The following is a 9,566-nucleotide window of genomic DNA, read 5'->3' as shown; positions in this document are numbered from 1 at the left end:
TACTTTATTGTTTTCTTATTTACTAAACCTGTTTTGTTCATGACTAGCTTGGGGTCTTGTTCGACCTTTTTTTACTTACTTGTGTGTCTTATTTTGTGTATTGTATATTGTACTACTTTTTTGGAGAATTTGTCATCGGCCGCGACGGAGGCGATACTGCCTTCTTTAATCCTCCTCTCCACCTCGACCTCAGAATTAGAACGGATTCCTCCAAATACAGGAGAGCCGGCAAGTATTTGTACGGCAGTCTGGTTCAACCCCGGATCTCAGATGCACGAAGGACTCTCCTTGAGCTTGACCCTCTACAGATACTTAGAGAATCTCCCGCAACCCGTGAACACCTGGAGCAGTCACGTGTCCGGCTGAACACATTTGCGTGCTACAGAAACTACCAGCTCTCCACGTGTCTCGTCCCCGCGCGCCGTCACGGACGCAAGCAAATGCGCGCGAATCAATTTCGCGGCGCATTGCTCACGCACTAACGACGCGCATCAATCACGACCCGCGCCCGTCCGGCCGCGACACTGACCCCAACGCAAATACCACGCCGCGAACAGAAAAAACTAGATTAATGTTTATCTGTCGAATGTTAAAAGAGCAAAGAATAAGTCTGTGCCGCAATACGGATGTGGTATCGGTTATGCACTAAGCGATATTGTTGTGGACCCCGACAAGCTGTGGACGATCCAGCCGACGCGGTCCTACATGGAGCCCGGCAACAGCATCACGTCGAGAGGACGAGGTGCGAACGCTACGTGGGGCAGGGGGCGCCTGCATCGGCAAAAGACTGACCTCGTGAAATAGTGACAAAATAATCAACCCAGTGTGCATCGGTCGCCTTAAGATACCAACCATTGCCACTCTAGTTTTGACTGGGACCAAGCTTTCAAAGTTCGGCGGACGTCGCTAAGGCTCGCGCGTGCCTGCGAGCTTAGCTAAGATTCCAATGGTTCTTACGTAGCGCGCATCTCACTGGTCATAAATCAGTTAAACGCTTCCCGGCTAGAATTTTCCAAGGCATTTGTAGCCGCACGGAACCAACCGCCAACACCCGTAAGTCGGGGGACGGGCTGCTCCTGTTTTTGCGTATCGATCTGTTGGTTGACAGAGGCAGCGCAGAGCATACTGTAACCAAATGCAACGAGAGGCCGCTCGGAGCCGCAGCGCACAGTGCAGTCGGCCTTCGCCGAGACCCTCTGGGCGTCGCGGCCGCATTTCCGCGACATCGGTCGGGGCCCGCGCGGCGCATCGCACCACAAATAGACATTACGAGATTCTTTGATCAAATCAGTCAAATGAATGCCGTTCACGTTCAAATCTCATGTACTGGAGCGCTGCATAAGTCCCTGAGATGATACGTAGCGGCTCCTTCTGCTGGCATGCAACAATTTTCCGGGTGAAGGGTGTTGTAGGTTGTTTCACAAATGAACTAAAAAGTCTTGAGCACGAAGCTTCACAGAATTTTGTAAATCGAAATAGTATTTTAAGACATTATTGTAATTAATGTGAGGCATCAATAACTGTCAACTGAATAGCTGACATTATTTTTTTATCGGCGAACTGGTCTGTCCGAAATCAAACCGGTCAGTTTTTTATCGAACTGGATCCACGCTGCTAGACGTTACACACGCGCGGGCCGGCGCGGGCCTGCGCGGGCCGGTCAGAGTTCATACCTTCGAGAACTTCTGCTCCGATTACGTCACGTAACATTATTGTCTCGATTCCATTCAGCCTGCGCAGTGACCTCTACACGCGGATTGACCCGCTGTGTCTTCCCGTACGCCGAGACACGACACTGTCTACGTTCAGTTCCTGCATTATTTTTCCTAATTTATATACTTACTGCAAAAGCCGTGTGCTAAGAAAAGCTAACCGTGCTCATGTAGGAATAGAAAACGTTAGGAGTAAAGAGAAGTTCTGTATCCTGTATGAAATAAAACTTGCGTCAAATAAGTCTCAGAAAGTGAAAGTTACTTTAGGCGTTAAAATATGGCGATGCGAGTGTGAAAAGCTACATAGAGATACAGTTTGATCGGAATTTTACTTTATTTTCTACGCAGCTACAAGGATCGGACGTATCTAAAATGTAAGTCCTCGTGACGCGCAGTTGTGACCGAGGAGAGCCTCTAACTGTCACATATTCATACAGGTACGTGGAAAAGTCACAAACGCGCACTGAATACGACACGAGTACCTGAGCCCATATATTAGTAACTTTATTTTTTATCTGCGCGAGATCCTTGCGCGGCCTCCAGTTCGCGTCGCCAAAAGGATTGCGTCAGGTCACCCGCGGCCGGGCCGCTGAGCGAGGATTCGATAGCCACGTGTTGAAATGTTCTAATATTGGACTTATACTTCAAATGTCAGCTAATTTTCCTCTACCATGACAGGACGATGGGGAACAACCAGTCAGTGAGGGAGAGCCACTTCCAGAGGGCGGAGGGCGCGGAGGAGGCGCCGACCGAGGCACAGGACGCCGGCGCGCAACATATCAGCATCTCCAATAAGATGGTGCGCGGCGCATGCGCCTGTTTACTTGTACTCTCGTACCTTTGGTTATCATCGGCCGGCGTGGAGGGCCGCAGCCTCCTCCGTAAGATAGTCTTCATTGAAAAGGAGGCACTGAACGGGATCGACGAAAAGACACGCACCGCTTAGACGCGCTACCGATAGGAGCCGCGTAGCGTGTTGCTCTAACTCTGACGCGGCCTTTAGGGCCTCGAAGCACTATGGGCTTCAGACACTTAGAGGTGAATAGGTGAGGCCTGGAACAGTCGCGACAGCACAGCGACCGGGTAGTGCACCAAATGACTAACTCATACAGACACGGTGCGCAGGTGGAGCGGCTGGTGGAGGACGCGGCGCTGGCGGGGCAGGCGGCGGCCGCGGAGGCGGGCGCGCCGCGCGGCCCCCTCAAGGAGAAGATGTTCATGGAGAAACTGCTCTACCTGGACGAGAATCACTCGCAGCGATACAGGCACGCGCTCCCCGCGCACCCCGCGCTTATTATTACACTTATATATAATTTTGTTTATGTCAAATCACTTTAATACACAGACTGATTGGTTATAGATGAAAAGTTTTAAGGTGGTGAATGTTTGTCCCATTTGCTGTCAATAGCGCATGGTACACCCCGTTTAAATGTAAATGTTTTCAGAAGCAATAGCTGATGTAATGTAATGACCGAATGTCTGAAAAGAAAGCGTTCCCAGCATTTGGATTGCTGCATGTTAGATTTAATTATTATTTACTAGCGGTGCCTGCACCCCGTGTTGCTACAAGAGATTGATAATATGTAAATTAAAAAAGCTTTCGCTAACCATCTCTAATCAATCACCTGTGTAGTTGTTTCACACGTGAGTATGTACTTGTGCGACACTGCGCTGGCAAACAGCGCCGCGCCTCGGCTGTTTAGAGTGTTTTTATTCAAATTAGTCGCCGCCCTTGTATTTAAATTTTATAAAATCTTTGCTGCGTAACTGCATTTATATTGAAAATCAGGCTACTAGGAAAATACAGACTTTAAGGACCGCGGCGCTAATGCTCGCTCGTCCTCAACGCACGGCAGACGTGGGCGGGGCGCCGCCGCCTCGAACCTCCGCAGTTGCCGCAGTGCGAGTCACGTACTGACATCACAACTTAATACACCGGTTGTCTTGAGCAGCGCCGCCGGCAAACTCTTTATCCATAGTTCCAAAGTAGTCTAAGTGGAACCCAGGGTAACAGGAATGGCTCGTGGAGGACCAATGTTGGAACAATTCGAAAGGAGACAATGAAAATTGATATTTTTTCGATAATGACCATCTAAAATGCTGGCCGGACTGACTTATGAAGGCAGATAATATTTTAAACAGTTCTGTTCAGTTCTAGGTATCAGGGTCTAATCTTGGCATATTTGTTTAGTTTTGTGAATATAAAGAACATCTGGAAGAGTCCACCGGAAGCAGCCAGATTTTGAAGGTGGTCTCTGAGAAAAAATATTTGGGATCTAATGAATAAATAGTGCAGGTTTTGCAAATACCAAGCATCGCTTGGTAGTTTAGTAACCATTGCAGCAAAAACTCGAAGCTGGTCTGCGTGCAGGATAACGGTGGACGACCTGAAGGAGACAGCGGCGCGCATCGAGCTGCGCACGGCCAACATGGTGAGCGTGGAGCCCGTGTGCGCGCACTGCAAGCAGAGCGTCATCGACTGCTACGACGCGGCCGGCGGCGGGCTCGCCTGCGCCGACGCCGTCGGTGAGCGCAACCTCCCCCTTCCCACCCTCTAGGCTTCGCGCTCTTCCAACCGCTTGACAGCCTAATAAACATCACCTATTCTCTTCCCGAGGAACGGCCAGCAGCCCATCTGCCGTGTGTGCACTTTGTGCCGTGTGAGTTTAATTTCGTGCCCACAGCCACTATGCTGCAGCAGTTATCGGCCCCTCGGTCCCGCGCGTCCCGGCCGGCGCCACAACAATCGCGTTGTCGGAGTAACTAAAGTGCAACACTTCAACTCGGGCGCCGCGCCCGAAGGTACTCGAGTGGCGACAGGGGTCTAAAAATTGTTGAACTTTATATGCATCTACTTAGACCCATGAAAGATTTGACGGTTTATTTAAGACAAAATATAGGATCAATCACACAGGACATTAGTTCACACTTTATCCAATAGTTTCTGCTGTTCACTAGGGACATTTTTGTTATAAGTATATGAATTAAATGAAAGATATTCTTTGTAGTGAGCATATGTACCCATACAGGACTGGTTCTGGTCTGGGTCTCGACCCAATCCCACAACTAATACAAATATCCAGAGGTATATACATTCATGTCGAAATTTATGCGTATTTAGCAGCATTGAAACAATATGGAGTTAATTGCTTGCGCTCGCGTTGCAGGCGCCTTCAGCAAGTGCGTGAAGTCGGCAGCGGCGGCGCGGCTGCGCGCGCGCACCCAGCGCGACGCGCGCGACCTGGCACGCCGGCGACGGCACGTGGCGCACGCGCGCGAGCACGCGCTTCGCGACCTGTCGCCGCCCGCCGACTAGCACTCCCCCCGCCTCCCGGGCCCGCCCCGCCAAACTTAATAGCCAATAAATTTCATAAGTAGTTTTCCCAGTCCAATTAACTATACATAGTCAAGGAGTTAGATCTCTATTACACCAATTCTCCTTTAAATATATTGCTGTCATGAGCAGAGTCCAGCTCAGGAAACATTTACAAGGAGCTCAGGGAATACCAACAAGGATCATTTTGACACCTTGTAGTGTTCACATTTGGGTGGAAACTGCTGAGAAAGATTTGTGGTGGTCAAGATTAAATATTTTACAGCCTGTGATGTCATCATTGACCACTAGGAATATAGTCTCAATCTTTTGAAATTTTTAATTGTTCCACAATATGAATTTTTTTTTAAGGTGATACACCCTTCTGCACTCGAGTGCCACGGCTGCTTTTTAAAGGTTTTAAATTTTTAAATACATTGATGATGCTCAAAACATTGCTCTGCTGCGTTGCACAAGGTGGTACAATAATAGTTTTGGAACATTTTACAATGTCTCATATATGAGAATCTTAGTGAGTTGTACAAAATAAAAATTATATTTTTATTTCATGTTCAAATGATTTTAATTTTTCCCACCATTATTAACAGTGCTACTCTCGATCTATTTTATCAGTAATTATGATACCATGATTAATAATTGTTATGAAACACATCAGAATTTAACATCAGTTGATGAAGTATCATGACTGCCTTCAAAGCCAACCAGGCACACCTAGCATATCTACTGGCCAAGTCGCACAAGAAGTAAATGGGCACAGAAGAGTTCAGCAGAAATGTACATCTACACTAAATGACAGAACTTTTGTGGGCAGCTTGTGTCCGTCTACAGCGGGTGTATGCTCACCTTTCAGGAAGTCCCCACTCTGGCGCACTAGAACGACGACAGTTTCACAAATGCAATATTTATGTCGTCTTAAAAATTAACCTTCACTTATAACTATATGTACATGATATACACAGAGTCAATTCCTTTGCACTACGGAAAATACTTAATTGAAAGACACTTTCTTCTTGGTGTTGTCCAGAATGGTTCGCTTGGTGTGGACTACTTTGGGCGTTTCGTTTTCATCCCCTTCCGCGCCGCTCATGGGCGAAAGAGAGTTCTTGGGCGCGCTCGCGCTCAGCAGGGCTATTTTCCTCCGCAACTCCCGAACTTGTACCGCACTGGCCAGCTGCGCAGCGCCCCTTGATAACACTTCCGCACGCAACTGCTCGCACTCGTTCCTGTAATCAGAATAATCATTGATCACCTCCATTTTACAGCTTCTGCCGATTTAAAGTAATTTAATAAATAATAGCATATGATGCATGACATTGCCTTGTATTGGCCAAGGCGAGTGTAATATAACGAATTAAAGTTTTTAAAAAAAAGGGTTGCCATCTTTACCAAATGTCTTATGTCCTAAGTATTAAAATACAGACTCAAAGTACAACAATGTCAAATTTATAGAAGAATAGCCGGCAATTGCACGCACTTGAGGTGGTCGAGCACACTGGGCAGCCAGGAGGGTTCTGCAGCCTCCGTCTGCTTAAACCAGCGCGCCAGCTCGCGCCGCTGCCGTTCGCATAAGCCCTCTAGCTGGGTCACGCGCTCCGCATACTTCTCTGCAATTATGCAACAATTCTTTAATAATACAATTGTAATGGATATGTAATATCAAATTAAGACTCAACATAATGTCTGACGATAGACACCCAGTGCAAGGCATAGGCCTCTCACAAAAATCACAGCACAATAACTGTTCTAGCACTGCCAGCATTGCCAGCACATGATGATTCCTTCAATGAATGGGAACCTTGCTTTAACAATACCTCTGTTATATTATTTACCAACATGATGACACAAATATTCTCATACTACATTGTTTATGTTCAAGGGACAAGTTGTCTTCTGATATTGCAACAGATACAATGCTAAAATAAAAATACTTTCACAGCTGATTTGTGGCTCAAATTCAGAATTTGACCCTTGGACCAAAAACAATACTAAAACTATATGGGATCTTTTATCCAGAAAAACTTTAACAAACATCGATTTGCAGGGTAATTTACATACTTAATTTTCTCCCGGGATTATGTACATCATATTAAAAGTTAATATTTAGAGGAAATTCATAAATGAATCAAAAAGGATTGATTCTAGTTTGACATCATTTAAATCAAAAGTATTTCGTAATAAAAAATAAAATCAGTGAATTTAGCTGACAAAATGTTTTAGCAAATGACAACAGGGGTTGTCTCACCACTAAGCTCCTTATCATAGTGTGCAGAGGCACCAGCCTGCTGCTCCCATATGGTCTGCTTCTCATGCAGCAGTGCGTCTAACTCCGCCTGCTTGTTGGCCAGGTCTCGTCTTAGCTAAAAATGTGCAACATTACATTCATTATTGTCTACAATGAGCTTAAAAAAGTTAATTAAGAGTGAACAATATTTTTTTACTAAAATATTGTCACCTACAACTATTACTACAAAGGAGTAGGTTTGGCCCAATTTGATAATGAATAAATGGGCTCAAATTTTGCATTTTCCATTAATGTAAGAAAAATAATAAGCCAGCTTTGTAACAACCTATTCTCTCTTCCACTAAAGGCAACTTTGTTATATTGTAAAAAAAAGCCTATGCAGATAATCTATTCTACTTTAGTTTAAGACATAGGGACTGGAAATTTCAAAGCCCTTCAAAATTTTGTTTATCCATTTACTATTATTTTAAGATTTTGAGACTTTAAGATCTAAGACATATTGGAATCATTTACAATGATCTTGTAAATGTTTCTTGAACTGCCAGATATGTCATTTTAACTGAACCTAGAATTAGATTTGGCTCCCCAGTAATGACATCCTATAACTTAAAAGATACAATAGTTTAGGAAATATTGCAAGTTTTTGAAGGTGGCTGAAAAGAACTAACATCAAACTAAGGGTGATTTTTTTATTTTCACAGTTATCTACAGTAGTAGAGCAATTTTTTTCATGCTTCTTTATATAACACAAATGATTAATTTTACACTGCAATTATTACATAAATTTTTATTTAATAAATTATCTAAATTTAATGCATGATTTTTCATATACATTTTATGGGAATGTATTGTCACAATTGTGGTGGTTCCCAAAAGCCACTAATTTCAAAAAATTTACAACAAATGGGTGCAAAGAGGACTTTGTTCGTTTGGCATTCCTCCCTACCAACGAAACAGATGCAAAAGGAAAAATATAAAAATGGACAATGGTTATTGAAATAATCACAACTTTTATACAGTACTACAGTTTACTCAGAATGAAGTGCCAAGCAGACTGGCTTATTCACAAAAAAATAGATTAAGTTAAGAATAGCTTACCCTAGCATTTGTTTGTTTCATCTGTATCAAGTTCTTGGCCATCTCCTGTCTCTTGTCCTCCACTTCAGCAAATATAGAGTTGCCTTTTGCAGCTAAACACACATACACATTATTTTTCTCCAGCAAGTAAACTACCACAAATATACTGATGATAAATGTGTATTTGATAAGATATAACATTATAGACATAAAATCAACAGACCGTGCGGCTGCATATCCTGCGAGTCCACTCGGTGCAGCATCGCTTGTGTTTCGGCCAACTCGGCGAGCGTGGTGGCCTCGCGCTCGCCGGCGGCCTGTAACTCCTCGCGCCGGATCTCAGCCGCCGCCCGCAGCTCCTCTACTTCTGTCATCAATTCCTCAACTTTCAATCGCCACGATACAGTTTCATTTCGCGATTCTTCAAGAGCCAACTTCACGGAAGCGGCTTCAGATATGGCCGTCGACAAAGCAGCGCGGACCTCATCGACCTCTGCAGTATCCCGTTCGGGCGACTTTCTGCATTCAACGATGGCATTTTCTTCTTTCAAACGACTAATCTCGTTTTCAAAACACTTCACTTCTTTCGCATGTCGCTCTGCAGCCTCGGAATTCTCTTCGCGCAAATTTGTAATTTGCTCCTGCAGCAAAGACAGGCGAGCACTCAGCTCTGCTCTTCGTCTTTCCTCATCCGACTGCACCGTTTCCAGCTCGGCATTCAAGTGGCTTTGCACGTCCAATGCGGTCTGATAGTTGCGTTTAGTCTCGTGAAGCTCTTGTTTCGTCGCTTCCAAGCTGGCTGACAACTGATCATACTGTTTGCGGAGCAAATAATACCGCTCACTCAACTCACCGTCAGTTAACTCTTCAACATCCGTAAAAGTAGTTTTATTACTAATCGTCGAGTAATCCATTTTGTTTAATCGCTTTGGCGTTATAAATTTATTTATGACTCCTTATAATTTTGGTATTTATTAACAACTTATAAAAAAGTTTCTTTCAAATGTCTTGATAAATTTGAAATTCAAAGCAACGGTGACCAGAGTGAACGCAACGTATGTCAAAATACATCGACAATTTTTTAACTTACTTGTCTCATGCAGACCTTGAATATTACCGCAAAGAAGAACATGAAAAAGTTGTAACTGGTATAAAAACTCTAAAACTGATGTAGGCAGATTCAATCCCGGAATTAAGTGCG

The 9,566-nt window shown here is 44.5% G+C and overlaps 2 protein-coding genes across 2 annotated transcripts; one reads left to right on the top strand and one right to left on the bottom strand.

Moving 5' to 3' along the window:
• Positions 1-2,023: 2,023 nt before the first annotated feature.
• LOC137931117 (uncharacterized) lies at positions 2,024-5,457 on the top strand. Its single transcript, XM_068774517.1, has 5 exons — positions 2,024-2,086; positions 2,391-2,511; positions 2,838-2,977; positions 4,084-4,238; positions 4,880-5,457. Coding segments are annotated over exons 1-5 (567 nt in total). The 5' UTR covers positions 2,024-2,084; the 3' UTR covers positions 5,029-5,457.
• A 166-nt stretch (positions 5,458-5,623) lies between these two features.
• LOC137931104 (protein Spindly-like) lies at positions 5,624-9,379 on the bottom strand. Its single transcript, XM_068774504.1, has 5 exons — positions 8,589-9,379; positions 8,387-8,478; positions 7,289-7,403; positions 6,521-6,650; positions 5,624-6,269 (listed from the first exon to the last, which is right to left on the bottom strand). Exons 1-5 carry the CDS (start codon positions 9,277-9,279, stop codon positions 6,035-6,037), a joined length of 1,263 nt encoding a protein of 420 aa, XP_068630605.1. The 5' UTR covers positions 9,280-9,379; the 3' UTR covers positions 5,624-6,034.
• Between the last annotated feature and the right edge of the window lie 187 nt (positions 9,380-9,566).

This window comes from Battus philenor, unplaced genomic scaffold (genome assembly GCF_028537555.1).
Source record: "Battus philenor isolate CCGP_79_NKW_IND1 unplaced genomic scaffold, ilBatPhil1.0.hap1 SCAF_7, whole genome shotgun sequence".
Taxonomy (NCBI): domain Eukaryota; kingdom Metazoa; phylum Arthropoda; class Insecta; order Lepidoptera; family Papilionidae; genus Battus; species Battus philenor.
This window is presented reverse-complemented; position numbering and strand designations above follow the sequence as displayed.

What these genes read in the sequence shown, in the direction of transcription:
- LOC137931117 (XM_068774517.1), top strand. An exon ending in TCAGCATCTCCAATAAGATG is followed by an intron (nt 2,512 to 2,837) that starts GTGCGCGGCGCA and finishes CACGGTGCGCAG; the next exon opens with GTGGAGCGGCTGGTGGAGGA. An exon ending in CGCCTGCGCCGACGCCGTCG is followed by an intron (nt 4,239 to 4,879) that starts GTGAGCGCAACC and finishes CTCGCGTTGCAG; the next exon opens with GCGCCTTCAGCAAGTGCGTG.
- LOC137931104 (XM_068774504.1), bottom strand. Translation starts at nt 9,279, where the DNA reads ATGGATTACTCGACGATTAGTAATAAAACTACTTTTACGGATGTTGAA. An exon ending in TGAAACAAACAAATGCTAGG is followed by an intron (nt 7,404 to 8,386) that starts GTAAGCTATTCT and finishes GCACATTTTTAG; the next exon opens with CTAAGACGAGACCTGGCCAA. An exon ending in AGTGTGCTCGACCACCTCAA is followed by an intron (nt 6,270 to 6,520) that starts GTGCGTGCAATT and finishes TTCTGATTACAG; the next exon opens with GAACGAGTGCGAGCAGTTGC.